This window comes from Symphodus melops, assembly GCF_947650265.1.
Source record: "Symphodus melops genome assembly, chromosome: 22".
Classification (NCBI taxonomy): domain Eukaryota; kingdom Metazoa; phylum Chordata; class Actinopteri; order Labriformes; family Labridae; genus Symphodus; species Symphodus melops.
The window spans coordinates 19,921,472-19,934,923 of NC_136712.1; the positions used below are offsets into that span (position 1 = coordinate 19,921,472).

At 40.9% G+C, this 13,452-nt stretch overlaps 1 protein-coding gene and 1 long non-coding RNA gene across 3 annotated transcripts in view; one reads left to right on the top strand and one right to left on the bottom strand.

Moving 5' to 3' along the window:
• The window catches only part of LOC306818065, a 1,030-nt gene extending 40 nt beyond the window's left edge, over positions 1-990 (bottom strand). The window contains exons 1-3 of the long non-coding RNA XR_013778128.1: positions 509-990; positions 259-384; positions 1-33 (exon numbers count right to left, since the gene is read on the bottom strand). The exon at positions 1-33 is cut by the window's left edge and continues 40 nt beyond it. This is a non-coding gene — a long non-coding RNA (uncharacterized lncRNA). The remainder of the gene's footprint in view (positions 34-258; positions 385-508) is intronic.
• Positions 1-10,890, top strand: part of rint1 (RAD50 interactor 1) — a 14,797-nt gene extending 3,907 nt beyond the window's left edge. For both annotated transcript variants that reach the window (XM_079335433.1, XM_079335434.1), the window contains 9 exons: positions 5,401-5,511; positions 6,321-6,546; positions 7,451-7,588; positions 7,751-7,845; positions 8,242-8,346; positions 8,531-8,751; positions 8,821-9,001; positions 9,539-9,657; positions 10,479-10,890. In XM_079335433.1, the coding sequence (XP_079191559.1) occupies positions 5,401-5,511; positions 6,321-6,546; positions 7,451-7,588; positions 7,751-7,845; positions 8,242-8,346; positions 8,531-8,751; positions 8,821-9,001; positions 9,539-9,657; positions 10,479-10,692 (1,410 nt within the window). In that variant the 3' untranslated portion in view covers positions 10,693-10,890. The remainder of the gene's footprint in view (positions 1-5,400; positions 5,512-6,320; positions 6,547-7,450; positions 7,589-7,750; positions 7,846-8,241; positions 8,347-8,530; positions 8,752-8,820; positions 9,002-9,538; positions 9,658-10,478) is intronic.
• Positions 10,891-13,452: the final 2,562 nt, after the last annotated feature.

Sequence of the window (13,452 nt, forward strand, 5' to 3'; positions counted from 1 at the left end):
ACAGTTTGATTTGGACTTCCTGTAAAGTTTTGACTATGGGAGCCAGAGGATTTTTTGTAGGCGCTGACATGGTTAGAATACAAAACAATTATCAGGCATGTCGGACAAAAAACCCTCTATGGGGAGGCATTTTGGAGAAGTAAAAAAGGGGTGCACTGGAACATCAAAGTTTGACGGTACGTTGTGGCCATGCCTTTTTATGTAGCATTGTGCGGACCACAACGGGAGATCTTCAACATGTGTAGAACACACTAACACAGAATATGCAATTATATGATGAACAGGTTCTCAAGGAAGTATGTTCAAATAGGGTGCCTGAAAATGCTGGTAAATGGTAAATGAAATTGTCATGCATGTCAGAGAAAAAAACGTCAATGGGGAGGCCTGGGGTTAGGGTTAGGGTTAGGGTTAGGGTTAGCCTAACCCTAACCCTAACCCTAGGCCTAAAGGGTTAGGGTTAGGGTTAGCCTAACCCTAACCCTAACCCTAACCCTAACCCTAACCCTACCCTAACCCTAAAGGTTAAAAAGTTGTGCGCTGAGACATCAAAGTTTGACAGTACACCAAGGCCAAACCCTTTAACGTTATAACTTGCAGAGCACAAGCTGAGATCTTCAACATGTCTACAACACTAACACTGAGTTTGTGTCAGTTGGATAAACACTTTCGTCAGGGTTTTGTCAAATAGGGAACCTGTGACCTGTGAAATGCAATTTTGAGCTAATCTGCTTGCATTAAAAAAAATATGGCGGACTTCCTGTAATGTTTTGACTGTGGGTTTAAGAGAATGTTATGTTGGTCGTGACATGCTTAATGTGCATAAAAAAACGTGTGCATGTAGGACAAAAAAACCTCTATGGGGAGGCCTTTTTGAAAATTTCAAGGGGGCACCACAGAGCCATTTTGCTCATTTTTGTTACAGAAATATGAAAATATCAACATTTTTGCCAGATCTGATGACCTTGGCGATTTTGGTGAGTTTTTATTCACGTTCAAGCCATCAAAAATAGGAACAGCTGGAAGCCACCCATCACAGATGTGTTGCTCCACCATAATGCTCCTTGCGATTGCCGCTAAAAAAACCTGTCTCTGCCTCGTGGTTAGGGTTAGAGACCTCTTCTTGTGATTCACACCCAGAAGCACCCTTTTCCCCCCTCAGCCAGACCTCTCAGTGCTTTCTTGTTATGATGCAGAGGGTTTTAAAGAGCTCACGAATGGATTTTCCGACAAAGCCTCGGCATCTGGGGTTTCATTTTCATTTATTTATTTATTTGAACAGTGTACAATATACTTTAACCTCAGAAAGGAGAGATGTACCAGGTTGTAGCACTTGTGCTAATTTCCACCTGCAGTCCCTGGGCAGGCTGTTGTTAACATACAAAGTATGTTCACTCCAAATCATTACATTGCATTTAAAACTATCACATACACTAAAAACATACTGGATAAAAACAGGTACTAACTTTCACATACACACTAATTACATTACATGTAGAAGCCCTTTTTTGGCCTGATGTGAAAAAGTGTTAAAATGTGGTCAGCTTTGTTGGTAACTGATTCCACACCGGAGAAAGCTGAGCTTCAGCTGTTTTACACTGAGGAATCAAACACTGGCCTCGAACCGTCGACCGAGTGGTTCGAGATGATTTCTGAGCTGAGTGAGATAAACTTTTTTTTTTAAAGGTTTATTTTTGGCCTTTTTGCCTTTATTGATAGGACAGTGGATAGAGTCGGAAACAGGGAGAGAGTGGGGAGAGACATGCGGGAAAGTGGCCACAGGCCGGACGCGAACCCGGGCCGCCCGCGTGAGGAGCAAATTATATTTTCAAAACTTAACAAACTATATTTTTTAAGAATATGACAGTGGTGATATAGCCGCGATTTCTTGTCATGGACCTTAAGAGAGCTTTTGTATAATGATTCCAGGGGCCTTAGTGCTGTTTTACATGCCTGTGACCAACTCGTAATACAGTAACGAAAGTGCGGCATAATCATCGCATTTAAATATAAATTAGAGGCATCTGGAGTGAGAGAGTTCCTAATATATCTAAAATTTGCTGTGTTAAATTTCAACGTATTGGCTAACTTTTTAACATGTTTTTTAAAATTTAAGTTTGGGTCAAGAATGACTCCTAAATATTTAATTTGATCTACATTTAAAATTTCCTGACCTTCAATTCTGACTTTTGGTTCAGTTTCACATCGTGAACGACGGTTTGTGAAAAACATAGAAACTGTTTTGTAACATTCAAAGTTAAATTAGAGTTTTTCAACCAAATGGAAATGTTTTTCATTTCTTCGGTTAACTTTTGGGCAACATCCTTCACAGTTTTACCATGAATATACACCACTGTGTCATCAGCGTACATTATCATTTTAGCATTAATACACACAGTTGGAAAATCATTAATATAAAGAGAAAACAGCAACGGCCCTAATATAGAGCCCTGCGGCACACCCATAGAGCCTGCTTGTAGGGGTGAAAATACATTGTTTACTGATACACACTGCTGCCTTGCACTGACAAAAGACTGAAACCAATGTATTGTACTTGTGCTAATAGAGAAATGTCTTAACTTATTTATCAGTAATTCATGGTATACTGTATCAAATTCCTTACGCAAGTCAAGAAAGACCGCCCCTACAACTGATCCACCATCCAGACTGGATTTGATGTCCTCTGTTAAATAGCAGCATGCAGTCTCTGTTGAGTATCGTTTTCTGAAACCAAACTGGAGAGGGTGTAATGCAGCATTGTAATCAAGATGTTCCACAAGCTGCGCTGCAACTACTTTTTCCAAGACTTTGGAGATAGTGGGAAGGATGCTTATAGGTCGATAGTTAGAGACCCGGAGCTTGTCTCCTGACTTGTGTATGGGCTTTACTAGAGCGGTTTTCAAAGCTGTGGGGAAGATACTCTCATTTATAGACTGATTTATGACTTTAGTTAATACTGGAGTTAAAATTTCTTTGTGCTCTTTTAAAAAAACTGTATCAATAGCAAAAATATCTTTAGATTTACTATTATTTAAGTGTGATATTTCTTTTAAAACTACGCCTTCATCTACATTAGATCATTTAAAAAATGACTCTTCACAATTAAAGTTTCTTACACAATTTGGTTTCGGGAACTTATTTGCCAGAGTACCCGCACAGAATTTAAAAAATAATCATTAAAATGGGTTGCCACCTCTGTATTATCATTTTGAATAATTCCATTTATTTTAAGTTGTACATGGTCACAATTTGTTTTATCATTTCCAAGTAATTTATCCATACTTTTCCAAAGTAGTTTGCTATTGCCTTTTGCGTCTTTAATCAGATGTAAATAAAAGTTTGCCTTAGCTTTTCTAAGCTGTGTGGTAACCTTGTTCCTTAGACTTTTATAAGTGCCAGATCTCTCTGCTTCATTAGATCCCAAAGAGGGAGGCCAAACCAGGGCAGTTTCTTTTTATAAGTTTTATTTCTTTTTAATTCTGTATATTTGTTTATAGTCTCCTGTAAAGTTAAAGTAATATTATTACATGTATACTCACAGCCTTTACTGTCAGCTTTGCAGTCCCAATCTATTTCATTTAAATCATTTGTCAGTGCAATTTGATTTCTCTTTGGAATGTAAAGAATTTTATTTTGACTACTTATTTGATGTTTGTCCCGATACCCTAACCCTAACTAGAGTCAGGTTGTGATCTGACAAACCTGTTATTAAGTTGTATGTTTTGGTAACCCTGTCTGGTTTATTTGTAAATATTAGATCAATCAAGGTTTGAGTGTTCTTTGTTAGTCTAGTTGGCTTGTTTATCAGTTGAGTCATTTGTACAGAGTTTGTAATATCCTTAAGTTTTTTCCTTCTTGTTTTATCAAGCCAGTTTATATTCAGATCACCCAGCAGAGTTTCTTTACTTTCACATTTGTTGCGTTTGGTGGTCGATTTACAGCAAGTAAAAAGAATGACATTTGTGCTGAAAGGGTTAAAGTAACACCGACACACTCCAAAGTTTGTACTGGAATGTCGATTTGACGACTATCGATGCTGTCTTTTACGTAGATTAAAACTCCGCCTCCTTTCCCCTTCCCTCTGTCCCGTCTGTAAACGTTGTATCCTGGAATTATAAACACGGATAAAGGGCTCGTGGATGTTAACCAAGTCTCTGTAAGACACAGGTAATCAAGATTTGAGTCCAAAAGTAAATGTTCTAACTGTTCCGTCTTTGAAATCACACTGCGTATGTTTATATGTCCGCCAAATATTCCTTTTGGTTTTGTTTTGGGATTCCATAATACCGATGATGATTGACTGTTTGAAAAAGTTTCGTATTTCGTTGTTTGGAGGTGACAAAAGCCTTCAGCGAGCCGAGTTCAGCGTTTTTAGACGCACAGCATGCTTGGATGTGACCTTGTAGCATGGGGGTCACTGGTGTTGCCGAGGATGTATTCAGCTGCGGTGAATGTTGTGAAAGCATAGGGCCAGGGTTTGCATGAACATCTCTGCATAGTAGTAACATGATGCAAAGAATCGTCGCATTTTCCCGTTGAACTGCTGCGTGACGAGCCACTCTCCGTGCACGTGGCTGACCACGGTGGTCATCCTGGCAAACGGCTTGTCCACCGTCCAGCACGTTGGAGTAGATTATGTACTGGCTCCACGAGTCCAGGGGAGCAGCAAGCGTCTTTGGCACACCGCCAAGTGAGGTTGAGCATTTACGAGCAGCCGTCCAACTCCCAAACATTTGCGTAGTAGTGAGAGCCATCAAGTAAAGCAACACAATTAGCACTCTTAAGGCCCGGGCCCTTTGATCTTTTGTCAATGGCCACAAAGTCCAGGTTGTTACGGCAGTTGTTATATCTGGCGGCCTTACAGATTTCTTTAGGAAAGGTGAAGCATCAGCGCCTGCCAAGCTGCTGCTACCTGTTTCTGCCATCCTTTCAGACAAACTTATACCTGACGGTTGGTGTACGCCTTCCATCTTGCTCCTGTGCACAGCGAGCTAGCTGCCGCTAATGCTTCTTCCCATGCTACTCTGAGCTCTGATTACCTGCTTGGCAGAGAAGCAGGCCGTAGCTTGTCCCTACCCTTACTGACAGTGAAGTTTGTTTTTGAGCCATACCAGATGTGTACATTCTGGGGGTTTGGTAGTGGGTCACGTGGACCTGATGAGGAAGCTCAGTCTTCCATATGTTGACCCTGGTTAGGGCCATGTTGGTGACTGCCTCCCAGATTGTAGTTTTGTAGGGGTCCTAATATGGCATCTTGAAATTACGCTCTGAACAGGGTTACATTTTATTTGCATGTCAAAATGTCATATTTACGCACACCTTTTTTTTACGTCTCTCTACAACAGCAGAAACTGAGCTCATTATTTGTAAATCCTAAAAAAGTGTTTGTGTGTTTGCTTGCAGCCCGAGTGGTACCTCACTCAGGTTCTGATGTGGATAGGAAACAGCTCCACCTTCATGGAGGAAAAAATTCAGCCCATCCTGGACCGAGCCGGAGCCTCCTTGAGTGCCCGGGTAAGCTGCTTAGAAACAGGCTCATTGTTAAGGAATATTTAACAAATGCATCTGTCTATCTGTAGGTGGAGCTGTAATACATCTCTCTGTCTGTAGGTGGAGCTGTAATACATCTCTCTGTCTGTAGGTGGAGCTGTAATGCATCTCTCTGTCTGTAGGTGGAGCTGTAATGCATCTCTCTGTCTGTAGGTGGAGCTGTAATACATCTCTCTGTCTGTAGGTGGAGCTGTAATACATCTCTCTGTCTGTAGGTGGAGCTGTAATACATCTCTCTGTCTGTAGGTGGAGCTGTAATGCATCTCTCTGTCTGTAGGTGGAGCTGTAATACATCTCTCTGTCTGTAGGTGGAGCTGTAATGCATCTCTCTGTCTGTAGGTGGAGCTGTAATGCATCTCTCTGTCTGTAGGTGGAGCTGTAATGCATCTCTCTGTCTGTAGGTGGAGCTGTAATGCATCTCTCTATCTGTAGGTGGAGCTGTAATGCATCTCTCTGTCTGTAGGTGGAGCTGTAATGCATCTCTCTATCTGTAGGTGGAGCTGTAATACATCTCTCTGTCTGTAGGTGGAGCTGTAATACATCTCTCTGTCTGTAGGTGGAGCTGTAATGCATCTCTCTGTCTGTAGGTGGAGCTGTAATACATCTCTCTGTCTGTAGGTGGAGCTGTAATACATCTCTCTGTCTGTAGGTGGAGCTGTAATACATCTCTCTGTCTGTAGGTGGAGCTGTAATACATCTCTCTGTCTGTAGGTGGAGCTGTAATACATCTCTCTGTCTGTAGGTGGAGCTGTAATACATCTCTCTGTCTGTAGGTGGAGCTGTGTCGTGGCTTGCTATCTCTGGTGCAGGAGAAGGTGTCCAGCGATGCCTCCAAGCTGCTCTATGAAGATGCTCTCTTCTGCCACCTGGTGGAGGAGGTGCTGCAGTTTGAGAAGGAGTTGAGGGGTAACCACTCGTACCCAACAGTGCTGCCAGGTTTGCTCCACCTGCTGCTGGAGGATTCTGTCCTGCAGAAGTGGCTCACAGTTGAGAAGAAGAGTGAGTAATGAGCTGGTTTGTGATCTACAAAAACAAACCTGACGCTAAAATGTGCACACATTTAATTAAACTCCAGGCGTACTTACATTTTGAAAGTGTGGGAGATTGACGACACACACGCTAAAGTGGTGAATTGCAGAATGTATTAATGTCTCCTCCACATTTTATTTCACTAAATATCAAACTTACTGACAAAGCCATGTTGTATATAAAAAATCAAACCGGCCTTTGTTTCATGGGTTAGGGTAACCCTGACTCAGGTTCTGATGAGGGTTAGGGTAACCCTGACTCAGGTTCTGATGAGGGTTAGGGTAACCCTGACTCAGGTTCTGATGAGGGTTAGGGTAACCCTGACTCAGGTTCTGATGAGGGTTAGGGTAACCCTGACTCAGGTTCTGATGAGGGTTAGGGTAACCCTGACTCAGGTTCTGATGAGGGTTAGGGTAACCCTGACTCAGGTTCTGATGAGGGTTAGGGTAACCCTGACTCAGGTTCTGATGAGGGTTAGGGTTACCCTGACTCAGGTTCTGATGAGGGTTAGGGTAACCCTGACTCAGGTTCTGATGAGGGTTAAGGTTACCCTGACTCAGGTTCTGATGAGGGTTAGGTGGGCGTGTAGAAGGCGCAACATGGGGCTAATGTGCGTGCACACATTTCCAGGTGGATCGTGATTTATAAAGGGAAATTTGTTTGAAGGTGTTTTATGTATCAGAATTATTTTTCCCGGGTTTTCGGCACACTTCGATTTTTAATGATGGATTCTTTATAAATGAGACTCAATGATACTATCAAATAAATACAATCCACAAATTGGTTGAATGAATATAACAGTGCTTGGAATTATATAAAGTTATGGAGTTGTGGTGGTGCAGTGAATAAAATATAGTGATTTGTGTGTGTGCAGTGGCGGTGGAGAAGATGGACACTATGCTGTCTGCAGACGGGGCGTGGAGCTCACAGTATAAAGACATCAGTGATCTGGATGAGCTGAAGGCTCCAGATTGTGCAGAGACATTCATGACTCTGCTGCAAGTCATCACAGGTGAGATGCACTCTGATCATTCAAAACACTCTGCACATACTCTCTCTCTTTCTTTATGTAAGAAAAGCATACAGTGATCTGGAGTGGGCCAATCAGAGAGGGATAGAGGGAGGGGAACATTGTCGTCGTTTTAGCGGTGTGTTTTTTCTTTGGTCCGCTCAGAGCGATACCGGCCGTTACCCTCTCCCTCCGCTCAGCTGAAGTTTCTGGAGCTGCAGAGAGAACTGGTGGATGACTTTCGCATACGACTCACACAGGTAACATACGCTCTGTTATTTGTAAAACAATATTTAATTACTGCAGACAGTGCCATGAAGCTCGACGAAGAGATTGAGGAATTACTCTAACCCTACGAGTATCAGACCCTTTTACGCAACGAGACAAACATCAGAGAGGAAGATCAAGACGAGAGAGGAGTCAACATAAGCAAACAACCAGACACACAGCTGCTGACAGGAAGTGACCAGAGGCAGAGCGTTTTCTTCAGAATAAATATCGTCATAAACGCCATCGTCAGCTCAGAGTTCTAATCAGCATGAAAACCTTCCTGAACATGGACATCATTGAGTTGAGGACTGAACAGCGGCCACGCTCGGTTCAGACATGAATTGAAGGCAGAAGATTAAATCAGATGTTTTTTAATTCTCTTCCAGGTGATGAAAGAGGAGTCTCGCTCTCCACTCTCTGCTCGGTATTGTGCCATCCTGAATGCTGTGAACTACATCTGTACCATCCTGGGAGACTGGGGAGACAATGTGGTGAGTGCAGATTATTCACAGACTTTCTTTTCATATGAAATGACTTCCGATGTTATTTTCATCATTTTGATTGTTTATTACAAAAAAGGGAAACCTGATAGAATCTAAACATCCTACTTTAGTCACTCAGAAAATACGTTGAGTGAATTATGAATCATTTAGGAGAAGACTTTTTTTTCTTCAGTTCTTTTTACAGCTGCAGCAGGCAGCCGTATCCCTGGAGGAGGAGGCAGTGCTGGGAGGACTGGGAGTGATGGAGGTGGGTCGTCTGGCTTCTCTAGAAGGTTCTTTGTTCGAAGGCTTGTTATCGTTGTTGGATCGACTTAAAGCAGACATGATGGGACGATTGCTGGAGTGGACCATGAGAGAAATCATAGAAAAGTCCAAAGCATACTGCACAGACAGGTGAGACCTCACGATTAATCCTCAACCTGTGTGTCAATCAATCAATCAATCTTTATTCTTCTTCTTCAGGTGGTTGTCCCTCCCCTCCCAGCATGACGTGTCCACTATGACACTGTCCAGCTCAGCGTGTCCCATGATGCTTTGTGTGAGGGACCGACTGTTGAACCTCCATCAGGTCCTAAGTCTGTCTCTGTTCCAGTTGGCGTGGCAAGGACTCGCTGAGAGACTTGACAACTTCCTGTACCAGGAGGTAGGGCGCACAAACACTGTTTGACGTGTTTCATGTATGAAGTTCTATTTGAAAGATTTATTTTCAGGCTTTTATGACTTTTATTGGAGAGAAAGTGGATAGCGTATAGAAATCAGGAAGGAAATGGGCCACAGGCCGGAGTCGAACCCGGGCCGCCCGCGTGAGGACGGTAGCCTCTATACATGGTGATGCCCACTCTGCAGTACCGGCGCCCCCATAAAGTTCTATTTTATATATAATCAGTCACACTGTTTAATATATCAATATATGAAATATAAATAGAATGTTTATTTCATGTTTCTTGATATTAAACTTTATTTCATATATATATACTGTATATATATATATATATATATATATATATATACAGTATATATATATATATATATATATATATATATATATATATATATATATATACAGTATATATATATACAGTATATATATATATATATGTTAAACATTGAGGCAGTTTTTTTTACAGACGTGTGTGTGTGTGTGTGTGTGTGTGTGTGTGTGCGTGTGTGTGTGCGTCAGCTGATCCTTTGTAACCACTTCAGTGAGGGGGGGGCCGCTCAGCTTCAGTTCGATATGAGCAGAAATCTGTTTCCTTTGTTTGGACATTACTGCAAGAGACCTGAGAACTTCTTCAAACAGTAAGTGTGTGTGTAGGTGTGTGTGTGTGTGTGTGTGTAGGTGTGTGTGTGTGTGTGTAGGTGTGTGTGTGTGTGTGTCATAATGTAATAAAATCATAGATGCATGATGTAATGTAATAATAACTTATTACATAAAGAGCCTTATTGATACCACTTTCTGCAAACATGTTGGAGCATTAGATAGCAGAATCTGTAGCTCTGCTCCCAATAAGTGAAATAAAGAGGCAGGTGTCATAAAAAGGAAGAGAAGCCTCATTGTTTAAAGAATCATCCTTCATGGTTTAAAAGCCACAAATGTTCGGTAGCAGAATGAATCACCTCTATGATTTCCCGCCAGCCTCAACATCATCTCTTCTTCTTATTTTTATTGGCGACAGACTTTACATACTGTGGCTTCAATAAAAAGTCAGACTAATAATGTAACATTTAGTGATGTTTATTTTTATTTTATTTGTTTAACCTTTATTTAACCAGGTTGGTCCCATTGAGATTAAAAACCTCTTTTCCATGGGAGACCTGGCCGAGACAGGCAGCAGCCAAAAAATCCCACAAAGTTACAGACAGAGACACAAAGAGATTCAAAGTACAGTTCACAAAAGCATCATGGATTAAAATAGTGCCATCTAAGAATCAAAAAGTTTTCAGGTGTTCAGACAGCCGGGCTAAAACAATGACAACGTATAGAGTCCGCTTCCAAGTCTTTCAATGTTCGGTTTAAGTTTGTGTATCCGCAGTGTGAAGGAGGCAGGTTTCATTTCAGTGTGTTTTTATTTTTACATTTTTTAAAGATGTCACTGATGTTTGTCCATCCACATCCACAGTGTGAAGGAGGCGTGCATTGTCTTGTGTCTCAGCATTGGCTCTGCGATTCTCCTGAAGAACCTCCTGAAGGAGTCGGAGGACGAGAACAGGGAAAGTGTGGGAGCAGGAGATCCTCCTCCCGAGTCTGCTCTGAACGAGCTCGGAGTTTTCTGTTTGGCTCCGTGTGACGTTCTAATTCTGCTGAACCTGCGAGCGTCGTGGCCAGGACAGTAACTTCTTATGTTTCTTTATGTTATCTTTGTTTTTGTAAAACCACAGGAGACTTTAGTAACATGAAAACTGTTTAACCCAAAGTTTAACAGTGTATTTTTTTTTGTTAATTTAAAAATGAGCAGAGAAAGGAAAGTATAAATACTGATAGTGCTTTGTCTGAATGAGTAATAAAATGATTTTAGTAAATTATGAACAACATTTGGTGTCCCGAACAGATTATTATTATTATTTTAAACTTTTTATTTAGTTTTTTTTTTTTTATATATAGAGACAGCAGGAACAAATAAACTATATAACATAAAGCAATACAAAAAAGGGGGCATACAAATTCTCAGTCAGTTGAGTAAACATTGTCCTTGTTTTTGAATAACGTCCATTTCCTCCAATTTTGTGCAAAGTCACCCGCTTTGATTCGCAGATGAAAAGTCATTTTCTCCATTGCATAGATCTCCTCCATGATGACCATCCAGTGCCCTGTTTTTGGAGCATCACTTTTTAACCAGTTCCTTGTAATGGCCTTCTTATAGGCAACAATCATTATTTTGAAGAGGTACCCGTCTTCTTTCATAATAACTCCTTCTGGGATCAAACCCAGATATAGAACCCATGGGTCCCTGGGAACCTTATATTTTAGGATGTCCTCCAAGAGTCCAATACTGTTGTCCCTGAAAGGTTGTAGTTTGGCGCATGACCAGAAAATATGACTGTGATTGGCATTATAGTTTCCACATTGTCTCCAACATTTTTGTTGTAGTCCAGTCTGTTTGCTTTTAATTTGCGGAGTGACAAAGAAACGGGTCAGATTTTTCCAGCCGAACTCTCTCCAGCGTTTAGAGCTCGTAGAGCTGTGTTGTGTCTTGCATAATAAACGCCAATCACACTCTGAAATTTCGGTCTGTAGTTCGTCTTCCCATTTAGATTTTATATACAGAGAGTCATTACCATTACATTTCTGTAGACATGCATATAGTTTAGAGACAGCTTTGGAAGGCATTTCCTCATAGGCGTCCATCATCATTTTAACCAGCACATTGCTTTCTGATGATAAACCTGTTTTTACCTGTGTATCAAAAAAGTGTCTTAGTTGTAAGTAACGAAACAAGTCTTTATTTTCTAGTTTAAATTCGTTTTTAACCCTTTCAAAAGACTTGAAAATGTTCCCTTCTGTCAGTGTGCATATGGCTGTAATACCTCTATCTATCCATGTTGTAAAGGTTTTGTCAATTTGTCCTGGTATGAAAAGAGTTGTCTGCGAGGGCCACAGCAATAACCTACAGTCTCCTTCAATTTGATATTTTCTAACTATATCCGTCCAGGTTTTTAGTGTTTCAGAGACAGTAAAGTTGTCGTCTTCCTGGTGTCTGTAGTGCTTGTCTCCTAGTTTGGTCTGAGGTAGATTTCTGCTCTGAGCTCTATTTTCTTCCATTTGGCATAATATTCTGGAGAACACCAACATGCCATGTATTTCAACTGAGCAGCATAAAAGTATTCTCTTAAATTGGGCAATGCAAGGCCTCCCCTTTGTTTCTCCAGTTGAAGTGTTTTGAATTTGATTCTGGGCCTTTTGCCTCCCCAAATTAATCGTGCTATTTGCTTATCCCATGCTGTAAATTGGGAGTCTGGGATTCGAACTGGTAAAGAGAGGAATAGGTACAGCAGTCTAGGTAATATGTTCAGTTTTATTGCCTCAATTCTTGAGCTAAAATCTAAGGTTAATGATAGCCATTTTGACAGGTCTTTCTGTATGTTGTCATTAATTTTATTATAATTTATTTCGTAGAGTTTACTCAGGTCTTGTGTAATGACGACTCCTAGATATTTTATACTTCCCGAGTCCCATTTTAATTTATATTTTTGTCTGATAAAGCTGCTCGGTGTGTAGTTCACACACAGAACCTGTGTTTTATTAATATTGAGTTTGTAACCAGACTTCAGGCCATAATTATCCAAAATGACAGAAGTTTAGGAAATGTTGAGTCTGGGTTCTTTATGCATGTGATAATATCGTCGGCAATTAATCCTATTTTATGTTCTTCTTGTGCTATTGTGATTCCTTTAAGTTCGTCATTGAGCTCTGGCTCTATGAAGAGAGCAAATAGAGTGGGGCTCAGACAACATCCCTGCCGGGTGCCTCTATAGAGTGTAAAAATATCTGTTAAGGTGCCATTGATCTTAATTCTGGCAGTTGGCTCATCATAGAGGGATTGAATACATTTAATAAACTGACTGCTGAAACCCATCCTCTCCAACACAGAGAAAAGAAAGGGCCAGCTAACTCGGTCAAAGGCCTTTTCTGCGTCGAGGCTAATTAAGGCTGCACTTGTTTTTTGTTTGTTAATTGTATCTATTAGCTGTATTGTCCTTCTAATATTATCTTGGGTTTGTCGTCCTTTTATGAAACCTGTCTGATCCTCGTCTATTAACTCTGGTAATAAATGTTCCAGTCTTTTGGATATTACTGAAGTGAATAATTTGTAATCGACGTTAAGGACAGAGATTGGTCGATATGACTCACAGTACTCTTTATTTCTACCTTCTTTGGGGATTACAGATATGACCGCTTCCTTCCAGGAGGGGGGTATTTTAGCATGCTGGAGTGTCCAGTTAAAGGACTCCAACAGTAAAGAGGAGACCTCTTGCCTGAAGGTCTTATACCACTCATTTGGGTATCCATCGCTCCCAGGACTTTTATTAGCCTTCAGTTTACTGATGGCTTCGTCCAACTCTTCTTTTGTTATTGGAGAGGTTAGAGCTTTGTTT